Below are 25,793 nucleotides of genomic sequence, written 5' to 3' on the forward strand. Positions count from 1 at the left end.
TATAGGTTATTTCTCTAGAGGAAATGATTAGTTTCAAGGTAAGGAACAACATCTGGCACTGTGCTTATGCTCACGATAATGGTACTTGAAAGGGAAATTACAAGAAGATTGTAGAAGAGACATGATTAAGTACCATACGTGACCTGATTAGGATACAGTGATCATCACCAAACTGTATTGCATGAAGGCAAGAGTCACTTGAGTAGAAATTTATTTTGCTGTTTATAGTAAATTAAAATTAAAAGCAAAATAGCCATTAAAATAACACTGTGTTTCTCATTAATGATCTCATTAATTTATGCCACAAATGTTAACTGTTCCTGAGGGGAAAAGAATCAAACTTGGTGTTTGCTGATGCATACGATCAAGTTGGATCGTTGACTTAAAGGGGCATTGCTTATATAACAATAACAGCGGGGTCTTTGTGCTGGAGGTTCCCTGAATTCAAGATGAGTCCTCTATGAAATCTTTTTATTCAGCAAAGTGTTCTGGTAGCTTTCATGCCATGTTTACTTTTTCATATTTATAACAATAGTTTGGCTCACTTCTAATTTTAAAAATAAAAATCCCCATCATGATTGAGCGAGGAGGGGGTGTTAAACATAAGCCAGGGTTTTCACTCCTGACCACTATACACTGATCCCTGCCTATTAGAAAGTGTGCTTGTGTGGATGCTGGGTGAGGACAGGATCAGCACAACTGTGTTACCTCCATAACTAAATAGCCTGCTGCAGTTAACGCTTGCTTTCCAGGCTTGTACACACAGAATAGCAACTTTTTTTTTATTCGTTCACGGGATGTGGGCGTCGCTGGCAAGGCCAGCATTTGTTGCCCATCCCTAATTGCCCTTGAGAAGGTGGTGGTGAGCCGCCTTCTTGAACCGCTGCAGTTCGTGTGGTGACGGTTCTCCCACAGTGCTGTTGGGAAGGGAGTTCCAGGATTTTGACCCAGCGACAATGAAGGAACGGCGATATATTTCCAAGTCGGGATGGTGTGTGACTTGGAGGGGAACGTGCAGGTGGTGTTGTTCCCATGATCAGAGTGTCAGCGGGTAGCTTCTTAAAATTTGAGTAAACTTTACAGAAAAAAAATGCTGTTAAATTTGCTGTAGTGCTGCAGCATTGGCTTATGTTACAGGCAACATCAGTACTGTTTATACCAATGACAGCTGATGAGGAGTAACACTCCTGCAGTAAATGGGTGTCTCTCTATCAGCATGCATATTGTAAATAGTGTCACACAAATACAAAACATTAGATTTTCATAAGCTTTCCATAAATAGAATATATATCAGTGCCAGCACAGAGACACTAGTATTTTGACTTGCATAGCTGATTAGCTAACCTATTTATGACTGTTGCTCTTGAAATATGTGGTCAGTCTCATGAGTGGAGATATTTATCATATCCTTCCAGTACCTGTGACTTATTCTGTTTATTGCACCTTTTTCCACTCATTTTAATGAGAATTGTTATGAGAGCAGAGGGCTCTTCAATGCTTCTTATTAGGTTGCACAAACTGTTTCTCTCCAGAGAAACTGCCACCATATTTTACATAATCCACCTTGGTAAAGTTGTGTTCCAAACCCCAACCAGCAATTCCTCAGTTTAATTTCTATCCCTTTCCTGGAGGGAATCAGGGGGAAAACTCTCCAGTGGCTGGAGTCATACCTAGCGTAAAGGAAGATGGTAGTGGTTGTTGGAGGCCAATCATCTCAACCCCAGGACATTGCTGCAGGAGTTCCTCAAGGCAGTGTCCTAGGCCCAACCATCTTCAGCTGCTTCATCAATGACCTTCCCTCCATCATAAGGTCAGAAATGGGGATGTTCGCTGATGACTGCACAGTGTTCAGTTCCATTCGCAACCCCTCAAATAATGAAGCAGTCCGAGCCCGCATGCAGCAAGACCTGGATAACATCCAGGCTTGGGCTCATAAGTGGCAAGTAACATTCGCGCCAGATAAGTGCCAGGCAATGACCATCTCCAACAAGAGAGAGTCTCACCACCTCCCCTTGACATTCAACGGCATTACCATCGCTGAATCCCCCACCATCAACATCCTGGGGGTCACCATTGACCAGAAACTGAACTGGACCAGCCATATAAATACTGTGGCTCCGAGAGCAGGTCAGAGGCTGGGTATTCTGCGGCGAGTGACTCACCTCCTGACTCCCCAAAGCCTTTCCACCATCTACAAGGCACAAGTCAGGAGTGTGATGGAATACTCTCCACTTGCTTGGATGAGTGCAGCTCCAACAACACTCAAGAAGCTCGACACCATCCAAGATAAAGCAGCCCACTTGATTGGCACCCCATCCACCACCCTAAACATTCACTCCCTTCACCACTGGCGCACTGTGGCTGCAGTGTGTACCATCCACAGGATGCACTGCAGCAACTCGCCAAGGCTTCTTCGACAGCACCTCCCAAATCCGTGACCTCTACCACCTAGAAGGACAAGAGCAGCAGGCACATGGGAACAACACCACCTGCACGTTCCCCTCCAAATCACACACCATCCCGACTTGGAAATATATCGCCGTTCCTTCATCGTTGCTGGGTCAAAATCCTGGAACTCCCTTCCTAACAGCACTGTGGGAGAACCGTCACCACACGGACTGCAGCGGTTCAAGAAGGCGGCTCACCACCACCTTCTCGAGGGCAATTAGGGATGGGCAATAAATGCCGGCCTCACCAGCGACGCCCACATCCCATGAACGAATAAAAAAAATCAATCACCAGATTTACAGTAAAGTGAACAGAGAGGAAATATTTCTGGTTTAGCATTGATGCCACTTGCACAATGACAGTTGTGTCAATTATCAATGGAGTGTATTTACTTTGCACCCACTCTAGGTAGCTTCACCAGATGTATCTAAACTCCACCTCCTGTTCCCCAGTAGTGAGCGAAACCACAACCTTCTCTCAGCCCAGTCCCTTGAAATCTTTACAACTGACAGTACTTGCTGCACACATCATTCAGTGTACATAGCAGGTGCTGAATATATGGAATTGGGAACACTACCACATTTGTGTGCAACTCCACAAGGGGGAATAGTAGCTACAGACCCTTCATGACAGAGCACATTAATACACTAACCCATTGCACCAGAATATTTCCTGCAAATACCCTTTTTTCAATGTATTTAATTTCCCATCTTTCTTCTGAGGGCGGTGACTCATATTGGTGTACAGTTCAATGGATTCTGGCAGCACCTTTGGTACCTCACTGAAGTAACTATTCCTCATGTGTGAGCCTAAACAATGAGTGTTGGAAAGTTATTCATTCAAGGGGTATGGCAGCCAAGCCTGACATCCACATCTGCACTTTCCAGCATGAGTCATGGGATTATGATCAGGAGCGGAAACCATGGCCAATTTTTCCCTTGACTATTATGAAAACACTGTTCCCCTGTACTCAGCTGAATCAACGCAAAACAGGATCAAACCTGCGACCGTACTGATTTGTTTTGATCAGTACCATGCGACATGATGGGCATGATTTTAACCCCGAAGAACGGGTGGGTTGGGAGGGGGGAGTAAAAATTTTAAAAGTTTGGAGTGGGAACGAGTCCCAGCTCCAATGCACTGGGTGTGCGCATGCGCTTCGGAAACCCAGAAGTCCCGCCGGCAATTAAAACCGGCGGGATGACATTTAAAGGGACAATTAACATTGTTGAAATACTTAAATCAATCAAATTTGTGGGGATTGAGGCAGAGAAATAATTTTAACTCTGCCTGAATGTGTCTCTCGTGGCCTCTGAAACACGCCATGGAAATGGAGGCGAGTTGCAGCCGGCAGTCATTTGGACATTTAAACCAGTGATTGACAAATGGGGATAAAAGGTGAGTTTTTGCAGCAGAGCAAGCAGTTCTCTCAGACAAACATTTGGCTGGGAGTTTTTAGTGCTTAGACTCAGATTTGTTTGCTCACACTCAGAATTCTTCTGTTCAGACATATTTGCCTGCATTTTGGGCCCCCTCAAACTGAAACGATCAGGTTGGGGGAGGTGCAATGGATTTATTCAGCACTACATCTGAGGAGGAGGCACATCACCATCCGTGCTAGGCACGGCGTGCAGTTCTGGGAGTTGCAGTTCCGCAAGACAGAGGTGCGCCACAGTGACCTGCAGAAGAGCAGAGATGGGAACAACGGAGGGCCCGACGTCGCAGGAGGCATTACCCTCGTGAGAACGTCTACAGGCGGAGGCTGAGCTTCCTGGACCTCTCGGAGGAGCAGTGCCTACGAAGGCTAAGATTGAGTGGCCAGGTGGTCGCAGACATCTGCAGGCTCCTTCATGCAGAGCTGCTCCTGACTGGACCAGATGGCCATGCATTGCCCGTTGCAGTTAAAGTCACCACTGCCGTCAACCTCTTCGCCTCCCGATCCTTCCAGGGTGCCACCAGTGATATCACCAGGACCTCTCAGTTGTCTGCCCATAAGTGTATACAACAGATCAGGGATGGCTTGTTTGCCAGGGCATCCCACTATGTCAACTTCCCCATCGACGACATCTGCCAGACTGAGAGGGCAGTGGGTTTCCACTCTCTGGCTGGCTTCCCAAGGGTACAGGGCGCAATTGATTGCACACACGTAGCAATTCGAGCACCTCCACATGAGCCAGGAATGTTCATCAAGCGAAAGGGATATCACTCCATCGATGCGCAGCTGGTTTGCGCCCACCGGAGGAGGTTTCTGCAGGTGTGTGCCAAATTCCCGGGCAGCTGCCATGATTCCTCCATTCTGCATGAATTCAACATCCTGGCCCTCTTCCACGTACAGGACACACTTAAGGGCTGGCTCCTTGGAGACAAGGGATACCACCTGCAGGCGTGGCCCATGACACCTGTGATGAACCCCACCAGTGAGGCACAGAAGCATTACAACGCAGTCATAGAGCCAGCCAAAGGAATGCTGAAGATGCACTTCCGGTGTCTGAATTGATCTGGGGAGCTCTTCAGTGCTCACCGGTGAGGGTATGTAGAATAATAGTCGTGAGTTGTGTTCTGCACAACATCGCTCAACAGAGAGGGTTACCGGTGGATGAGGTCCCATGTGCTCCAGAAGCAGCCGCACCTGCCGTTAACATTGAAGAAGAAGAAGAGGAGGAGGACGACGATGGGTGAACTATCGGCAGAGCAGCATCTCATTTGGCTACTTGTCATGCCAGGGAGTCACTCATTTGATAGATTCTCATTGGGAGATCTGCAAAGTGATGATAGTCAAGTACTCAGACCACCTGTAAGGACCCACCAAAGCCACACCCCACCCCCCCCCCCCCCACCCCGCCTAGGTTGCACAAAACAGCCATACAACGACACGTACACCCATTGTAAATGCACTCAATGGGTGGCATCAAATCTCGCCGTTCATGAGTAAGGGTGCTTTCGCAGAAGGGACTCAAGAATGGGCAAGACGTGGCAGTGGTGGTGGTAATCATAACATTTAATGTGAAGTTAACATTAACCAAATATAAATGAAAAACACGACGGTCTGTCAGACACCCTTGTACATAGCTTTGGTGATCACAAAACCTTCGACTTCCTCTTCCTACAGCTTCTACGTGGTGCATCCCCTGTGGCTGCAGCAGAGGTGGTGGCAGGTTGCTCAGATTCATATCCGAACTGTTTAGATGCTTTCGGCCTACGACCTCTGGGTTTTGGAGCCAGTGAGGGCCCTCCAAAGACTGCTCCACCTGCACCATGGCCATCTGGTGAGGAGGTAGCATTGCGGATACCGGTTGAGGGAAAGGGTAACGGGTGAGACGTGGGAGCGCTTTGAGTGGCATCCCCACTTCCATGTCCCCTTTCACCATATTTCCTCTCCTGGGCCAGCGCCACATCACTCCTACCACTCTGCTGGACAACAGTTTGGAGGACATGTGTGATGCCTTGTAAGGCTAGTGCTAGTGTATCTCTCTGCCTGTCTAAGGCAGCAGAATGTAGTTCATCCTGAGTCCACACGGCTATTGCCTGGGCCTGAATGGACTCATTTGTGAGCCATGCTTGAAGCTCAATGGAGGCTGCCATTCTCTCCATTGCAGACGTTCCCACACTTATTTGCGCCGCCAATCCATAGGGATGGAGTTGGACCCTTCCATCCCTACCACTATTGTGGAGAGTGTCCACTTTCTCGCAAAGTTGTTCCTATACCTCTATCATTCTCCTTTTCAAGGATGGCCCCCAGGGTTCAGCATCTGTGCCAAGCTGAGCAGAGCTTGGAGGAGTGCGCCCACTGACGCAGACTCTTCACAGCTGCCCTGCCACCAATGTCTGCTCGTGCTCACTTGTGTGTGTTGATTCACCAGGTGACAACCCAACTACCTCTTTAATAGGTCCCACCGAGGTGTGAGTATCTGCGCTGGTAAATGGCTTGCTAAGATGTGACTGTGCGCCCTGAGAGGCAGAGAGCTCTTCTGCGGAATCGCCCTCAACCTTGTCTTCAGTCCGTGATGCCCCTGGAAGGAACATACAGCAATATTAATAATCATCACAGAAGTAATGTTGCGATGAACATACTGAGGTGTGCAACAGATCAATCATTGATAACATCAATCCATGTGTGTGTCACCAGACGTTTGCGGGGTGCAAGTCTCGGCATCCCTGACGACCAGGCACTGCACCGTACGATGCACCTTTAAGGCTTCCTCCTCTGCCTCTGTGAGGGCCCTGATTTGTGGAGGCCCCCCCTCCAGTCCTTGCCCTCTCCCTTGAATTTTGCATTCTCTTCTACAAGGGGAGAAAGTACAGATGTGTGAGTGAGTGAGGGTGAAGTGGTCTCCCGATGGATGCATTGCTTTGGGTCAGGATGACAATGAAGCAGATGCATCAGAAGGTGACAATCAGACAGAATGATCACATTGTATCAGGATTGGGGTGGGTGGGAGACATGGGTACACAAATTGGGGGATGAAGAAGTGTACAGAAAGTGAAGGTAACTTGACACTGAGCCTGAAGTGGGTGTGAGGAGTGATGTGATGGAGGAGGATTCGCAGGATAGTGTGAGGGGCAGAATGTTAGGGAATAAGGGTGGAAATTGTGGAGGTACTGGCCATAATCTTCCAATCATCCTTAGATACGGGAGTGGTGCCAGAAGACTGGAGAATTGCAAATATTACACCCTTGATCAAAAAAGGGTGTAAGGATAAACCCAGCAATTACAGGCCAGTCATTTTAGCCTTGTTGATGGGGAAGCTTTTAGAAACAATAATCTTGCACAAAATTAACAGTCACTTGGACAAGTGTGGATTAATTAGGGAAAGCCAGCACGGATTTGTTAAAGGCAAATCGTGTTTAACTAACCTGATAGAGTTTTTTGATGAGGTGACAAAGAGGGTTGAAGAGGGTAATGTGGTTGATGTGGTGTATGTGGACTTCCAAAAGGTGTTTGATAAAGTGCCACATAATAGGCCTGTCAGCAAAGTTAAAGCCCCTGGAATAAAAGGGGCAGTGACAGCATGGATACGAAATTGGCTAACTGATAGAAAACAGAGAGTAGTGGTGAACGGTTGTTTTTTCGGACTGGAGGAAGGGATACAGTGGTTTTCCCCAGGGATCAGTACTAGGACCACTGCTTTTTTTGATACATATTAATGACTTGGAATTGGGTGTACAATGCACAATTTCAAAATTTGCAGATGCCACAAAACTTGGAAGTGTAATGAACAGTGAGGAGGATAGTGATAGACTTCAAGAGGACATAAACAGGCTGGTGGAATGGGTGGACATGTGGCAGATGAAATTTAACGCAGAAAAGTGCAAAGTGATACATTTTGGTAGGAAAAAGGAGGAGAGGCAATATAAACTAAAGAGTACAATTCTAAAGGGGGTGCAGGAACAGAGAGGTATATGTGCACAGGTCGTTGAAGGTGGCAGGGCAGGTTGAGAAAGTGGTTAAAAAAGCATACGGGATCCTGGGTTTTATAAATATAATGTGGAGATGGACTGGGGTTAACAATTGTAAACAATTTTACAACACCAAGTTATAGTCCAACGATTTTATTTTTAATCCCACAAGCTTTCGGGGGCTTTCCCCTTCCTCAGGCGGTGTGGAAATGACAATTTCGAATCCTTCGCATTTTAAGATCACATAACAAAGCCTGGTGATTACTGCCCGTTGCCAAGGCAATCACAGTGAGCAGACAGAAAGGTGTCATCTAAAAGGCCACTGAATATACAATCCCCCCCCCCAAAAAAAGAGAGAGAGACAGAACGAAGACAGTCAATGACCCGTTATATTAAAAACAGATAACATTTGTTCGCTGGTGGGGTTACGTGTAGTGTGACATGAACCCAAGATCCCGGTTGAGGCCGTCCTCATGGGTGCGGAACTTGGCTATTAATTTCTGCTCGACGATTTTGCGTTGTCGTGTGTCTCGAAGGCCGCCTTGGAGTATGTTTACCCGAAGGTCGGTGGCTGAATGTCCATGACTGCTGAAGTGTTCCCCGACAGGGAGAGAACCCTCCTGTTTGGCGATTGTTGCGCGGTGTCCGTTCATCCGTTGTCGCAGCGTCTGCATGGTCTCGCCAATGTACCATGCTCTGGGGCATCCTTTCCTGCAACGTATGAGGTAGACAACGTTGGCCGAGTCACAGGAGTATGAACCGTGCACCTGGTGGGTGGTGTCCTCTCATGTGATGGTGGTATCTGTGTTGATGATCTGGCATGTCTTGCAGAGGTTACCGTGGCAGGGTTGTGTGGTGTCGTGGACGCTGTTCTCCTGAAGGCTGGGTAATTTGCTGCGAACTATGGTTTGTTTGAGGTTGGGTGGCTGTTTAAAGGCGAGTAGTGGAGGTGTGGGGATGGCCATAGCGAGGTGTTCGTCATCATTGATGACATGTTGAAGGCTGCGGAGAACATGGCGTAGTTTCTCCGCTCCGGGGAAGTACTGGATGACGAAGGGTACTCTGTTGGTTGCGTCCCGTGTTAGTCTTCTGAGGAGGTCTACGCGATTTTTCGCTGTGGCCCGTCGGAACTGTCGATCGATGAGTCGAGCATCATATCCCGTTCTTACTAGGGCGTCTTTCAGCGTCTGTAGGTGTCCATCGCGTTCCTCCTCGTCTGAGCAGACCCTGTGTATTCGCAGGGCCTGTCCATAGGGGATGGCCTCTTTGACGTGGTTAGGGTCGAAGCTGGAAAAGTGGAGCATTGTGAGATTGTCCGTGGGCTTGCGGTAGAGTGAGGTGCTGAGGTGCCCGTCTTTGATGGAGATTCGTGTGTCCAAGAAAGAAACTGATTCTGAGGAGTAGTCCATGGTGAGCTTGATGGTGGGATGGAACTTGTTGATGTTATCGTGTAGTCTCTTTAGTGATTCCTCACCGTGGGTCCATAGAAAGAAAATGTCGTCGATGTATCTGGTGTATAGTGTTGGTTGGAGGTCCTGTGCAGTGAAGAAGTCCTGCTCGAACTTGTGCATGAGCAGGACTTCTTCACTGCACAGGACCTCCAATCAACACTATACACCAGATACATCGACGACATTTTCTTTCTATGGACCCACAGTGAGGAATCACTAAAGAGACTACACGATAACATCAACAAGTTCCATCCCACCATCAAGCTCACCATGGACTACTCCTCAGAATCAGTTTCTTTCTTGGACACACGAATCTCCATCAAAGACGGGCACCTCAGCACCTCACTCTACCGCAAGCCCACAGACAATCTCACAATGCTCCACTTTTCCAGCTTCGACCCTAACCACGTCAAAGAGGCCATCCCCTATGGACAGGCCCTGCGAATACACAGGGTCTGCTCAGACGAGGAGGAACGCGATGGACACCTACAGACGCTGAAAGACGCCCTAGTAAGAACGGGATATGATGCTCGACTCATCGATCGACAGTTCCGACTGGCCACAGCGAAAAATCGCGTAGACCTCCTCAGAAGACTAACACGGGACGCAACCAACAGAGTACCCTTCGTCGTCCAGTACTTCACCGGAGCGGAGAAACTACGCCATGTTCTCTGCAGCCTTCAACATGTCATCAATGATGACGAACACCTCGCTATGGCCATCCCCACACCTCCACTACTTGCCTTTAAACAGCCACCCAACCTCAAACAAACCATCGTTCGCAGCAAATTACCCAGCCTTCAGGAGAACAGCGTCCACGACACCACACAACCCTGCCACGGTAACCTCTGCAAGACATGCCAGATCATCGACACAGATACCACCATCACATGAGAGGACACCACCCACCAGCTGCACGGTTCATACTCCTGTGACTCGGCCAACGTTGTCTACCTCATACGTTGCAGGAAAGGATGCCCCAGAGCATGGTACATTGGCGAGACCATGCAGACGCTGCGACAACGGATGAACGGACACCGCGCAACAATCGCCAAACAGGAGGGTTCTCTCCCTGTCGGGGAACACTTCAGCAGTCATGGACATTCAGCCACCGACCTTCGGGTAAACATACTCCAAGGCGGCCTTCGAGACACACGACAACGCAAAATCGTCGAGCAGAAATTAATAGCCAAGTTCCGCACCCATGAGGACGGCCTCAACCGGGATCTTGGGTTCATGTCACACTACACGTAACCCCACCAGCGAACAAATGTTATCTGTTTTTAATATAACGGGTCATTGACTGTCTTCGTTCTGTCTCTCTCTCTTTTTTTGGGGGGGGATTGTATATTCAGTGGCCTTTTAGATGACACCTTTCTGTCTGCTCACTGTGATTGCCTTGGCAACGGGCAGTAATCACCAGGCTTTGTTATGTGATCTTAAAATGCGAAGGATTCGAAATTGTCATTTCCACACCGCCTGAGGAAGGGGAAAGCCCCCGAAAGCTTGTGGGATTAAAAATAAAATCGTTGGACTATAACTTGGTGTTGTAAAATTGTTTACAATTTATAAATATAGGCATAGAGTACAAAAGCAAGAAAGTTATGATGAACCTTTATAAAACACTGGGTTGGTCACAACTAGGGTATTGTGCTCAATTTTGGGCACCGCACTTTAGGAAAGATATGAAGGCCTTGGAGAGGGTGCAGAAAAGATTTACTAGAATGGTTCCAGAGATGAGGGACTTCAGTTATGTGGATAGACTGGAGAAGCTGGGGCTGTTCTTCTTACAGCAGATAAGGTTGAGAGGAGATTTGATAGAGGTGTTCAAAATTATGAGGAGTCCAGACTGAGTGGATAGAGAGAAACTGTTCCCATTGGCGGAAGAGTCGAGAATCAGAGAACATAGATTTAAGGTAATTGGCAAAAGAACCAAAGGCGACAGCAGGTGGTTATGATCTGGAATGCACTGCCTGAAAGGGTGGTGGAGGCAGATTCAACTGTGGCTTTCAAAAAGGAATTGGATAAGTGCTTGAAAGAAAAAAATTTGCAGCGTTATGGGGGAAGGGCGGGGGAGTGAGACTAGCTGACTTGCTCTTGCAGAGAGCCGGCACAGACTCGACGGGCCGAATGGCCTCCTTCTGTGCTGTAACCATTCTATGATTCTATGTTCACCACAGAATGCAAGTCAATCAGCAGCTGTACTCACTTTTCCTGACCATTAAATCTCATCCTGCACTGCAGCCACGACCGGGGCACCGTACTCCTGTTGCTGACCTGGTCTGCCACCTCTAGCCACGCCTTCTTTGTGACAGCGCCAGGTTCCTTACTGCTGCCTGCTGGATAAAGCATCTCTCTTCTGCTTCTCACTGCGTCCTGCAATGTCTCCAAGGCGGCATCGGAGAACGTAGGTGCTGCCTTGGCTCTGGAACGTTGCATAGTCATTGTGGCCTCCTTTCTCCTTCAAATTGCATTGATGGAATGGCTCTTTAAATAGTGGGCTTTAAACACACCTTGCAGGTGCACAGACCGCCCGCTGCGCAGCTTGAGGATGCGAAACCTGAAAGTTGAGTTAAGTGGCTTCAATTGAGTTGCGATCGTGCGGGAAACTGCACGATTTTTTTTCTCCGGGTTTCCCACCCGATTATTGACCTCCCCCCTGAGATCCCGCCTCCTACTTAAAATTTAGGCTGATGTATTTACCCATTAAACTATCAGGGAAAGCATATATAGTAAAATCTTTTAATTATCAAAAAAATCCAGTGTTGTAATACTTGTGCTTTCAAAATGATATAAATCGAACATTAAATCACAGAGGATTTTTTTTAAGTTCTTGAGTTGCACTAATAAAGTCTCATTTTTGTTAATACAGGTAAACAAATCAGTAGTCTTCATAATGAATTCCAAATCACTTGCCTGGCACTCAATCCTGTGAACCAAAATGTCGTCTTGAGTGGAGGGTTCAGCTCAACAGTGAAAGCATGGGATACAAGAAACTGCAAGGTACAATAATACTTCGCTACTGACACACATTTTTGATCTGAAGTAATTTGAAGCAGCCAAGATGGAGCGAAATTTAGTATTCCATCAAAATAGCAATATAAACTTTACAGAGAAATTAGGACTTTCACTGGAAGTAAAGTAACAGTAATTTTAACTGCCAAAATTTTTAAAACGCTAACTTTTTCTGCCTTTTTTCTATTCAGCTCATAAAATAGTACAGCACAGAAGGAGGCCATTTGGCTCATTGTGCCTGTGCCGGATGATCCAATTTAAGATATTGGCTGATTTGGTGGTTCAACACAATGCTCTTTAAACTTTGGACGCTGGCTTCAGATCCAGCCCAGACTGATGAAATGAACATCTGCCTGCTGGTTGTAAATAATTGATGCTGGTCACAGAACCACTGTGCATAATCGCTCCTAATTTGGCACTAAATTGGCAACTTCACTCAGGCCATGAACATAAGAACATAAGAAATAGGAGCAGGAGTAGGCCAATCGGCCCCTCGAGCCTGCTCCGCCATTCAATAAGATCATGGCTGATCTGATCCTAACCTCAAATCTAAATTCATGTCCAATTTCCTGCCCGCTCCCCGTAACCCCTAATTCCCTTTACTTCTAGGAAACTGTCTATTTCTGTTTTAAATTTATTTAATGATGTAGCTTCCACAGCTTCCTGGGGCAGCAAATTCCACAGACCTACTACCCTCTGAGTGAAGAAGTTTCTCCTCATCTCAGTTTTGAAAGAGCAGCCCCTCATTCTAAGATTATGCCCCCTAGTTCTAGTTTCACCCATCCTTAGGAACATCCTTACCGCATCCACCCGATCAAGCCCCTTCACAATCTTATATGTTTCAATAAGATCGCCTCTCATTCTTCTGAACTCCAATGAGTAGAGTCCCAATCTACTCAACCTCTCCTCATATGTCCACCCCCTCATCCCCGGGATTAACCGAGTGAACCTTCTTTGTACTGCCTCGAGAGCAAGTATGTCTTTTCTTAAGTATGGAGACCAAAACTGTATGCAGTATTCCAGGTGCGATCTCACCAATACCTTATATAACTGCAGCAATACCTCCCTGTTTTTATATTCTATCCCCCTAGCAATAAAAGCCAACATTCCGTTGGCCTTCTTGATCACCTGCTGCACCTGCAAACTAACTTTTTGATTTTCTTGCACTAGGACCCCCAGATCCCTTTGTACTGCAGTACTTTCCAGTTTCTCGCCATTAAGATAATAACTTGCTCTCCGATTTTTCCTACCAAAGTGCATAACCTCACATTTTCCAATATTGTATTGCATCTGCCAAATCTCTGCCCACTCACCCAGCCTGTCTATATCCCCTTGTAGGTTTTTTATGTCCTCCTCACTCTCTACTTTCCCTCCCATCTTTGTATCATCTGCAAACTTTGATATGTTACACTCGGTCCCCTCCTCCAAATCGTTAATATAGATTGTAAAGAGTTGGGGACCCAGCACCGACCCCTGCGGAACACCATTGGCTACAGGTTGCCAGTCCGAGAATGTACCATTTATCCCAACTCTCTGCTTCCTGTTAGATAACCAATCCTCCACCCATGCCAGAATATTACCCCCAATCCAGTGATTCTTTATCTTGAGCAATAATCTTTTATGTGGCACCTTGTCGAATGCCTTCTGGAAGTCCAAATACACTACGTCCACTGGTTCCCCTTTATCCACCCTGTATGTTATATCCTCAAAGAACTCAAGCAAATTTGTCAGACATGACTTCCCCTTCGTAAAGCCATGCTGACTTTGTCCTATTAAATTATGTTTATCCAAATGTTCCACTACTGTCTCCTTAATAATAGACTCCAAAATTTTACCCACCACAGATGTTAGGCTAACTGGTCTATAATTTCCAGCCTTCTGCCTACTACCCTTTTTAAATAAGGGTGTTACATTAGCAGTTTTCCAATCTGCCGGGACCTTTGCCGAGTCCAGAGAATTTTGGAAAATTATTACCAAAGCATCCACAATCCCTACTGCCACTTCCCTCAAGACCCTAGGATGTAAGCCATCGGGTCCAGGGGATTTATCCGCCTTGCGTCCCATTAATTTACTGAGTACCAATTCCTTAGTGATTTTAATCGTATTTAGCTCCTCCCCACCTCGAGCCCCCTGTTTGTCCAGTGTTGGGATATTCTTAGTGTCCTCTACCGTAAAGACTGAAACAAAATATTTGTTCAGCATTTTTGCCATCTCCATGTTTCCCACCATTAATTTCCCGGTCTCATCCTCTAAAGGACCTACGTTTGCCTTAGCCACCCTTTTTCTTTTTATATAACTATAGAAACTCTTGCTATCTGTTTTTATATTTTTTGCTAATTTATTTTCATAATCTATCTTCCCTTTCTTAATCAATCCTTTCGTTACTTTTTGCTGTCTTTTGAAGACTTCCCAATCTTCTATCCTCCCACTAAGTTTGGCTACCTTATATGTCCTTGTTTTTAGTCGGATACTATCCTTAATTTCTTTACTTAGCCACGGATGGCTGTCATTTCTTTTACACCCTTTTTTCCTCAGTGGAATATATATTTTTTGAAAGTTGTAAAATAACTCCTTAAATGAACACCACTGTTCATGTATCGTCTTACCCTTTAATCTATTTTCCCAGTCCACTTTAATCAATTCCGCTCTCATACCATCATAGTCTCCTTTATTCAAGCTCAGTACGCTTGTTTGAGAACCAACCTTCTCACCCTCTAATTGGATATGGAATGTAACCATGTTATGGTCACTCATTCCAAGGGGATCCTTAACTAGGACATTATTAATTAATCCTGGCTCATTACACAGGACCAGGTCAGTTCAGTTACATACTGCTCAAAAAATCCAACCCTAATACACTCAATAAACTCTTCCTCAAGGCTACCCTGCCCAATTTGATTTGTCCAGTTAATATGATAGTTAAAATCCCCCATAATTATAGCTGTTCCCTTATTACATGCCCCGACTATTTCCTGATTAATACTTCTTCCAGCAGAGTTGCAACTATTAGGAGGCCTATATACTACGCCCACGAGTGTTTTTTGCCCCTTATTATTCCTTATCTCTACCCAAACTGTTTCATTATCCTGATCCTTTGTCCCAATATCTTTTCTCTGTATTACAGTGATTCCTTCCCTTATTAATATAGCCACCCCACCTCCCCTTCCTTCCTGCCTGTCCTTCCTGATTGTTAAATACCCTGGCATATTTAATTCCCAGTCGTTGTCACCCTGCAGCCATGTTTCTGTAATGGCCACAAGATCATACCCATACGTCGTTATTTGTGCCGTTAACTCGTCCATTTTGTTACGAATGCTATGTGCATTCAGATAAAGAACTTTCAAATATGTTTTGTGACACTTAGTTCCTGCTTTTTCCTTTTTTAACACTTTACCTTTTACTCCATACCTTCTGTCCCTTCCTGACACGCTTTCCTCTGTCTCCCTGCTCAGGTTCCCAACCCCCTGCCACAGCTTTGATGCTGGGTTAATCGCCTTACGCCTTCTTGTTTTCATTTTATCTGTCGTGCCTAAAGTACCTAAAGTGCCTAAAGTACACTTTCTTTCCGCTGCTCTATGCTTTTCCCTTTCACTTGTTCTTGAACAACTGTTTGTACTATTTGTATTGTAGATTTCCCCTGGGTCTTCCCTTCTCTTGCTGCTCTCAACTTTATTCCCTTCTGACTCCCCGCTCAGGTTCCCATCCCCCTGCCACTCTAGTTTAAACCTTCCCCAACAGCACGAGCAAACACCCCCGCGAGGACATTTGTCCCGGTCCTGCTCGGGTGTAACCCGTCCCGCTTGTACAGGTCCCACCTTCCCCAGAACCGGTCCCAATGTCCCAGGAATCTAAATCCCTCCCTCCTACACCATCCCTGCAGCCACGCATTCATCCTGTCTATTCTCCTGTTCCTATACTCACTAGCACGTGGCACCGGTAGTAATCCTGAGATCACTACCTTTGAAGTCCTGCTTTTTAATTTACCTCCTAACTCCTTAAATTCACCTTGCAGGACCTCATCCCTTTTTTTACCTATGTCGTTGGTACCAATATGGACCACGACTACTGGCTGTTCACCCTCCCCCTCCAGAATGCCCTGTAGCCGCTCCGTGACATCCTTGACCCTAGCACCAGGGAGGCAACATACCATCCTGGAGTCACGTTTGCGGCTGCAGAAACGCCTATCTGCTCCCCTTACAATTGAATCCCCTATCACTATAGCCCTGCCACTCTTCTTCCTCCCCTCCTGTGCAGCAGAGCCACCTGTGGTGCCCCGAACCTGGCTCTTGCTGCTTTCCCCTGATAAGCCATCTCCCCCAACAGTATCCAAAGCAGAATATCTGTTTGAGAGGGAGATGGCCCCAGGGGACTCCTGCTGTACCTGCCTAGTCCTTTTACTCTGCCTGGCAGTCACCCATTTCCTTTCTGCCTGCGTATTCTTTACCTGCGGTGTGACCACCTCATTGAACGTGCTATCCACGATAGTCTCAGCATCGCGGATGCTCCACAGTGAATCCAATGAGAATGGCTAGTTTAGGAAACGATGAATGGGGAAAATGAAGTTCCGTCGCTGAGGTTAAGGCAGGTTTCTGGTGCAGAGTAGAGTGGCTTTACTCACATATACTGTACTTGGGGCTGCTTGATGCTGCCACAGGGCACCCAGTTGAAAAAGATTTCTTTCCTGGACATCCTTCATCTTGAAGAGCACAAAAAGTCACAAAAGCAATTCATGTGTCACCTTTTATTCCTAAATGTTAAATCATTACTATATTAATGCATTGATTTTTGTAGACTATCAACACAATTATACATATATTAGAAGTCTTACATCTAATATGTCCATCACACTTCAAAGTGTCAAACATTTCATCTGATTGGCTCACATGTCATACTCGTAAAACAACAACAAATCACAACTGAAAATCTTTTAAGCAAAAGGAAGCCACTCATTCCTGTTGGTTTTTACTGACCAGGCCTGTCTTATAGGGATAAATGCTGTTCTTTAAAAGTTAAATGGTTTGAACTTGTGGCATTAGGGAAGTAGGTAACTGATACATTTAAATAAAGTAATTATTTTAAAATGTTATTTTGGCTAGATTCAAGATAGGACTGCTCATTTAAAGGGAATGTCATCCTGGGAAGTGAGAAAATAGTACTTTCATTATAAAGTATGTCCCCTTCCAGAAATGTTTAAAAAGGGCTCACTAAATATACCCTGACAGGTAGAATTCTTGCTTACACAAGTCCACACACACCAGTTTTTATTAGTGGTGGCAAACTTGCATTAGGACATTTTAATGTTGGTTGAATTTAATAAATAGAAATACAAATTACTTTGCATCTCTTTTCTATATTTAATGTATTTATGCCATATATGTACTAGAAGGCTAATTTTCCACCATAAACTTTCCACCTAGCACAATTCAGTATTAAAAAGCTTCCACTACTTCTCAGTCCACAATTTGTTGGTACGTTCAGGTCAAGCCTTCTTTAAGTGGCAGAGCTCTTGCTTCTTCAAACAAAGGTGGAATGGTTTATTGCCTGAGGGAATCTGGCATTCACCTACATAATCACACTAGCTGGACCTTGATCGAGTAATTCCCATTTTGATTCTTGTAAGGGGCACTCCTCTTTGCGGGAGCACATAGGCCTACACGGGTCCCTTCTATCAGGCCCTGCATCTTGGGAAAACCAGCATGATGGTAGGAGTCAAGAGCACGAGCTCGCTGCTCCCTGGCATTCATGCAGAAGACAATGTCTCGATTTGCCTTGACAAACAAGGCACCCATGACCTAGTGTCTGCACTGATGCACAGTTCATACAATATGTCCCTAGTGGTCCCCTGAAAACCTCCAGTGGTGTAGAACTCGCGGAGGAAATATGGTGGTGCCTCACGACTGGGATTGGAAGTCCCCTCTCAGCATGTGATAGCATGTTACCAACTTAGCTACTAAACGGGAGCCTCCAGAGGCATTGCCCCTCACTATGGTCCAGCAATGTCAGTCTCAGTCTATAAACTTTCTCAGCTGGGTACCTCTGAGTTGGTGCTCTCCTCCGCTGGTGCCTCACCAGCTGTACATGCACAGATTCCTGCCAATTCCTCCTCCTCAGCCAGGTTGCACATGTAAAGAGAGATTCCAAACGAGCCCCATCATGCAGCTTTGACACTGTTTTACCTATTGCAGCCAAAGCGTACAGGAGACACAATCCCTTTAATGGCTAGAATGGCAAAACAAAAATGAAGTATTCTTAGTAACTGCAAAGTTCCTCTACTTTAAAATTCTTGCGAACTCAAGGCTCAGAATGTTAAAAAAAACATTTTTTTTGATAGCACCCTCTTTTTATCTGGGCAACTTGCACACAACCTGTGACCATTGCAAAATCAGGAAATTTGGTCGCAAGTCTTTGTGATGTCACAAATGCGATATAACCCTTAATTTACATTCCAGCACCTGTTTTTGGCACAGTGATGTGGGCCTCTAAAATAGTGTTGCAGGAAGTTCAAAGCAGCGCAGTGGGGGTGGAGACCTGGTGTTATGGGGCTCCACCTATCTTTCTGGTGCTCTGCATTCCCCAGTCAGACTCTCCCAGCACTCTATACCCAGGGAAATCAGACAATATAAGTCAGCAAATTTGCTAATAGTGCACTCCCTGCACACATCAAGCAATTGTGCACCCTCTGCCCATGACCTTGCATTCATTAATTTTAAGAAGCAGAAAATTTACTCTTAAATTTAAAGCCGTCTAGTTCAAAATATAATTTTTGTCCATTTGTAAGTAAACACTTATTTGTACTTCTCCCAATGTGTATATATAGAAAGTATACTTTTCAAAAATTCTGATCACTCTTTGCAAAGAAAAAATATTTTATCGGAGCTCTCCATGTGTCTGGGATGAGGGGTAATAGACATTTTTGATATGGCCCATAAATTGTATTGACTATTTTATTCCAGGTGGTGAATGAATACAATGCTGGAATACAGCAAACACTCGACATTCTTTTTCTTCCGGGAGGAAAAGAATTTCTTACGAGCACAGATGCTGTCAGCAGAGACTCAGCTGACCGAACAATCATTGCCTGGGATTTCCAGACTTCCGCAAGAGTATCCAATCAAATATTCCACGTAAGCTCAACACATATATGTTTTCATTTATGTCTTATGTTGAATCAAGCATTTTCAGTTAAGTCACACCACGCAGGTACTTGGAGTTCAAGAAGGGTAAAACACTGCAACTGAGCTGTTGACATTTGATTGTCCAATTAATTGTAGCAACTGCTGGTTGTACTGCAGCAAAATGTTTCCAATTGAATCTCAGTCTTTTAATGTGATCTGAAATAGCGCTATTGCAGTTGACTTTTCCAGTGGCATAGGAAACCACGTCCTAGCAAGTTAACAAGATAATATTTAACCATCCATCAATCATGTCAATGTATGGCAACTGCTAAAAATAATTAATCTATTCTAGCTTCATGCATTGTGAAAGGATAATTATACTTTTGCAGTATTTGATAATAGAAACTGACAGAAAATTATTTTTCCAGAATGCAATACAACATAACAAGTGCAGATTTTAAAAGCTGAAAAGTGCACTTTGAAGGCAGAAAGGTTCATTTATCATAAGATAAATGGTTTGCTATTGTCTAGGAATCAAAATACATTTTTACTGCCATTTGTCAATCTAGACTGAGCTCACTGGTCAGAAATGGTAAATAAGAGGCCAGTGAGAATGTTTAAAAGTGATATTTGTTCCATACCAAAGAAATTCTGTCAGCCTATTTCTCTGAAAACAGCTAAATTACAAACTCCCTAAAGAAAATGGCCATTGTAGCCTTTATTTCATTGCTAAAATCGTTCGAGGCATCTCTATTGTTGATTTGCACAGAATTTAATAGAGATTTTATAATTCCTTTCTCCCCCATAGGAAAGATACACCATCCCGTGTATGGCTGCTCATCCCAAAGAATCTATCTTTGTTGCTCAAACCAATGGCAACTATATGGTGCTTTTTTCTACCCAGCGACCATACAGGATGAATAAAAGGAAACGATATGAAGGGCATAAGGTACTTTTTTAATAGATTGTTTTAGTATTGGAGAAAAAGTATTGAACAGAAACCACTGTCCTGTTCAGCAATGCCTCTTTTTCTGACTTGTCAATAAAATTCACCAAGAGCACCATCTTCAGTGAGCTATTACGATGATGTAACAGGCTAATATTTAACAGATCATTTAATAGCTACATAGCATAGAAATTGTTTACAAAACAATGTTATCTACAGCTTTATCAACTGACAAATCTTCAAATAATTTCTTACACTTTACTGAATGTAATTTCACAGCCTAACAGGGTAGCTGCATATAACATAATTAGATTATTGGAAATATGTGCTTAAGTGACACTTTTACCTCATTCAGATTTTTTTAATTCAATTTGTTAAAGTTAGATATTTTCTCCCTTATTCTTGTTAGGATGTTCGTATACTATGCATGTTCACATATTCACCAATGCTGCTCTGAAATTATCTGCTAGGGCATGATTCCCTCTGATTTTTCATCTGTCGTTCTGAGGAAGCAATGGCAGGAAGGGGGAGGGTTGTTCGTGGAGTTCACACACCCCCTGAAATTTCTACAATTTTTTTTTAATTGGACCACTCCTTCTTTTGAAAGAACGTGCCTTAGATCACTTGCAGAACACAGAAAACAATGGATGCTCTTCCAGAGCTAGTCTGTTCCGCAGTTTGACCAGTGAAAACCGATTTGTTGTTCTTGTGCTTCTAAATGTTCACTGGGTTATTGCAGTGAAAAGTAGCAAAGTTATTGATAGACTAGCGACATATAATCAGCACTTGGACTTTGTGCTTTAGAATTTTAGTCTGACTTTTCTTTTCATTTGCTTCATGTGAATTGTTAGATTAATGAAAGTAATAATATTTCTATTTGAACCTTATTATAAAATTCCTATTTGAAAATTAGATCTTTTGAAGTAGTTTTCTTTGGTCTGGCAAGCTCATATCCAAACACCCCGAATAAAAAAAATTCCTGTTTACGCCACTGTAGGGAAGTATGTCATCTCCACTTGATGCCTCCCCTCAGTGGCCCACCTAAGACAAAATCAGTCTGTGGGAGATCATTTGTGCAACCTATATCCCACCACTTTTGTGGCATATTAGGTTCAGAGTTCATGACACGGTGGTCAACTCATACTTTTTGTTAGGAGCAATTAAGCTAAAAGGGACTAAGTGTACTATTTATACTCAAATATAAGGCAAGAAATTGACGTCACAGGGGTTGAAATTAGGAGGGTCATCTTGTATGCAGGTTTCTGTCTGCTCTTAGTGTCACGCTACTATCTCACTTTCTGCTTCCGATATGTCTCTCTTTTTCTCCCTCATTTAAAATATTATATACTTTGCATTTTCTCTAGTGTGATTATAACTTATTGTTAACTGTAATTCTTTGCAACAATGTTGAGGTGATATTCAGACGCTGAATAGTTACATTATTAACGATCTGTGTTAACTGTTTGACTTTTAAAACCCAACATGTTGTAAAAACAAGCTTGAAATTGCAAGCACATCTGACCTTGGTGTGTATTGTTACAATATTGATTCTGCTTTATTCCTGGCAATCACATCAAAAAACCAGCAGACATTAATTCTGACATTAGGTCGTATGTGAAAGAATCAACCAGGGGAAAAAAAAGCTGCACATAATATTTTTTTTTCTATTTGTGATGGGAATGGATATAGTTTATTTTAATGCATTATTTTATTTGTTAGATTTTAAACAGTTCTGCTGTAGTCAGCACCACATGTATTAATAATCTTTACCAGAGGCTGCAAATACCTAGATCTATCATCTCTGCTTATTATTTGAGTTAACTCTCAGGGCAATGCTAATGGGATAATTTGTTTTGGTGGAACCAGTATTTTTGGACCACTGGGAAGAAAGGTCATTGAGCAATTAAGTGTCCCATATCAGTTTACCTTCATCATCAGTTTGAACTGGTTGTTCGGATGATCAATTCATTCAAAATTTGGTCTCTGTTTAACTGTAAACTGGCTTTTGGAGGTGTCAAAGATGCAACTCCCAGCTCAGAGGTAGTGGCACAGTAGAAAAGTAAAGTAAGAAACAAATAACCAATAGGATAAAGAAGAAATAATGTACAAGTGGAACTCCTGTCTTATTGTTCATGGCGAGTTAGAGGATACATTGTTTTAAGATCTGGGCCCACTGAAAGCTCCCAACAGCAACCAATCATCCTGCTTATTCTAGTTTTGCAGGTTATAACCTAATCAGAAAGGATAGGGAAGGAAGAAGGGGGTGGAGTAGTTGTACTAATCAGAGATAACATAATGGCAGTAGAAAAAAGGGACATAACTAATAGAAAGATAGAAACAGAATCCATAGGGATTGAAGTAAAAGACAAGAAGGGATCGATCACGCTAATAGGGGTATACTACAGACCACCTAATAGTGGAAAGGTGGTGGAGGAAGAAATATGTAAACAAATATATGAAATGAATAGAAGACATAGAATAATAATCATGGGAGACTTTAACTACCCCCAAATAAACTGGCAAGAAGAGGTAGGTGAAGGGGTACAGGGAATGGAGTTTTTACAATGTGTGCAGGACTCTTTTCCTACCTAATATGTAAAAAGCCCAACAAGAGAGGAAGCACTGCTGGATCTAGTAATGGGAAATGAACCAGAACAGATAAGAGCAGTAAGGATAGGGAAACATCTAGGCAATAGTGATCACAACATAATAAAGTTTAAGATAAAGATTGAGAAGGACATAAGTAAGACAAAGAGCAAAGTAATAAATTGGAAAAAAGCTGATTTTCAGAGGATGAGGATGGAACAAGGGAAATAGAACAAGTCCAGGGAACTATAGATGAATTAGTTTAACGTCAGTCATAGGAAAGATATTGGAATCTTTACTCAAAGATGTAATAGAAAAACATCTAGAAACCGAAAATGTAATAAAGAATAGTCAGCATGGATTTCAAACGGGAAGGTCAGGCTTGACCAATCTTATTGAAATCTTAGAAGAAGTAACAGAAAGGGTAGACAAAGGTAATGCAGTAGATGTAATATATTTGGATTTTCAAAAAGCCTTTGATAAGGTACCGCATAGTATCATGATTAAGGTGGAGTCAGGGGACAAGTAGCAGAATGGATTACAAGCTGGCTACAAGATAGAAAACAGAGAGTAGGAGTTAAAGGTAGTTACTCAGGCTGGCAAAAGGTGGGAATTGGTGTTCCACAAGGATTGGTGCTGGGACCACTGTTGTTCACCATTTACATAACCAATTCGGGCTCGGGAATCGGAAGTACAATTTCAAAATTTGCGGACGACACCAAATTGGGGTTATAGTTAATACTGAGGAGGACTGCGACAAAATACAAGAAAACATTAATAAACTTGCAGAATGGGTGTATAATTGGCAAGTGAAATTCAATATGGACAAGTGTGAGGTGGTCCATTTTGGTAGGAAGGATAAGGAGGCCACATACTCCTTGGAAAATAAGAGTCTAAATGGGGTAGAGGAGCCGAGGGATCTGGGGGAACTGATACACAAATCACTAAAAGTAGCGACGCAGGTTAATAAGGTCATAAAAAAAGCATGATGTGGAGTTGCCGGTGATGGACTGGGGTTGACAATTGTAAACAATTTTACAACACCAAGTTATAGTCCAACAATTTTTATTTGAAATCTACAAGCTTTCGGAGGCTTCCTCCTTCCTCAGGTAAATGTCATTTACCTGAGGAAGGAGGAAGCCTCCGAAAGCTTGTAGATTTCAAATAAAAATTGTTGGACTATAACTTGGTGTTGTAAAATTGTTTACAATAAAAAAAGCAAACCAAGCACTGGGGTTCATTTCTAGAGGCATAGAATTGAAAAGCAGGGAAGTTATGATAAACTTGTATAGTACCTTGATTCAACCACACTTGGAGTACTATCAACAGTTTTGGTTTCCATATTATAAATACGATATAGAGGCACTGGAGAAGGTGCAAAAAAGATTCACAGGGATGATACCAGAATTGAGAGGTTATGCCTATCAGGAACGATTGAACAGGCTGAGGCTCTTTCCTCTGGAAAAGAGAAGACTGAGGGGTGACCTGCTAGAGGTCTTTAAGATTATGAAAGGGTTTGATAGGGTAGACGTAGAGAAGATGTTACCACTTCCGGGGGAGACCAGAACTAGAATCATAGAATCATAGAAGTTTACAACATGGAAACAGACCCTTCGGTCCAACATGTCCATGTCGCCCAGTTTATACCACTAAGCTAGTCCCAATTGCCTGCACTTGGCCCATATCCCTCTATACCCATCTTACCCATGTAACTGTCCAAATGCTTTTTAAAAGACAAAATTGTACCCGCCTCTACTACTGCCTCTGGCAGCTCGTTCCAGACACTCACCACCCTTTGAGTGAAAAAATTGCCCCTCTGGACCCTAGGGTCCATAAATATAAGATAGTCACTAATAAATCCAACAGGGAGTTCAGGAGAAACTTCTTTACCCAGATAGTGGTTAGAATGTGGAACTCGCTACCATAAGGAGTAGTTGAAGCAACTAGCATAGATGCATTTAAGGGGAAGCAAGATAAACACATGAGGGAGAAAGGAATAGAAGGGTATGTTGATGGGGTTAGATTTTGAAGGGTGGGAGGAGGCTCATGTGGAGCATAAACCCCAGCAATGGCCTGATTCTGTGCTGTACATTCTATATAATTCTCTGTAGTTTTTGTAATATTTTGTCTCTGATTTCTGTATTCTACTTGTGTTTTCTGTATTTTATCTCTGCCCCTGTTTCCATAGTTTCTGTAGTATTTTTTCTCTCTCTAGATGTCTGTTTATTTTCTCTCTCTCTCTCACTCTCTGTCAGATTCTGTCTTGCTCACTTTCTAATTTCTATGCTTTTTTTCTCCCCCTCTCCTTTCCTCCCTTGCTGCAGTTTCTGTAATATTTTCTCTTTCTGTGAATGTTTGTTTTTATCCACCTTTCTATCACTCTTCTTTACTTTTCTATCTTTATCTATAATACTTACATCTGAACACTTCCTGTCAACTTTACCATTATAAATTTATGTCCGCATTTATAATGGGAACTGCCTATGTAAATTTGTCACACTGTCATTACAGACTCCTACTGGTGCTATAGCACATCATTTCTGCATCACCCAGCTCCTCAACCTATCCTGCAGAGAAACCCTATGCTCCAACTAACTCTATTTCTCTGCTTCCCAAATTGCTGTAGATTTTGCCATTTAGCTATATATTAATATAAAATCAAAATATTATATAAAAATAAGGATAGAATGTATGACTTTATAATGAGAATTAAATTAGATCTGTGAACCCTGGTTAAATTATTCCACGTCCTCCTACTCCACATCACGTGACTACTTTTGGACTTGGTTCCCTGTGTGCAATGCCACAGATTAACTGAATGTGTTTGTGTGCATC

The 25,793-nt window shown here is 43.6% G+C and overlaps 1 protein-coding gene across 3 annotated transcripts in view; it reads left to right on the forward strand.

The window, feature by feature from the left end:
• The window catches only part of wdr25 (WD repeat domain 25), an 88,004-nt gene that overhangs the window by 59,476 nt on the left and 2,735 nt on the right, over positions 1-25,793 (forward strand). For all 3 annotated transcript variants that reach the window (XM_067991799.1, XM_067991800.1, XM_067991801.1), the window contains exons 4-6: positions 12,169-12,299; positions 19,265-19,435; positions 20,235-20,375. In XM_067991799.1, the coding sequence (XP_067847900.1) occupies positions 12,169-12,299; positions 19,265-19,435; positions 20,235-20,375 (443 nt within the window). The remainder of the gene's footprint in view (positions 1-12,168; positions 12,300-19,264; positions 19,436-20,234; positions 20,376-25,793) is intronic.

The sequence above is a fragment of the Heptranchias perlo genome, chromosome 10, assembly GCF_035084215.1.
Source record: "Heptranchias perlo isolate sHepPer1 chromosome 10, sHepPer1.hap1, whole genome shotgun sequence".
Lineage (NCBI taxonomy): Eukaryota > Metazoa > Chordata > Chondrichthyes > Hexanchiformes > Hexanchidae > Heptranchias > Heptranchias perlo.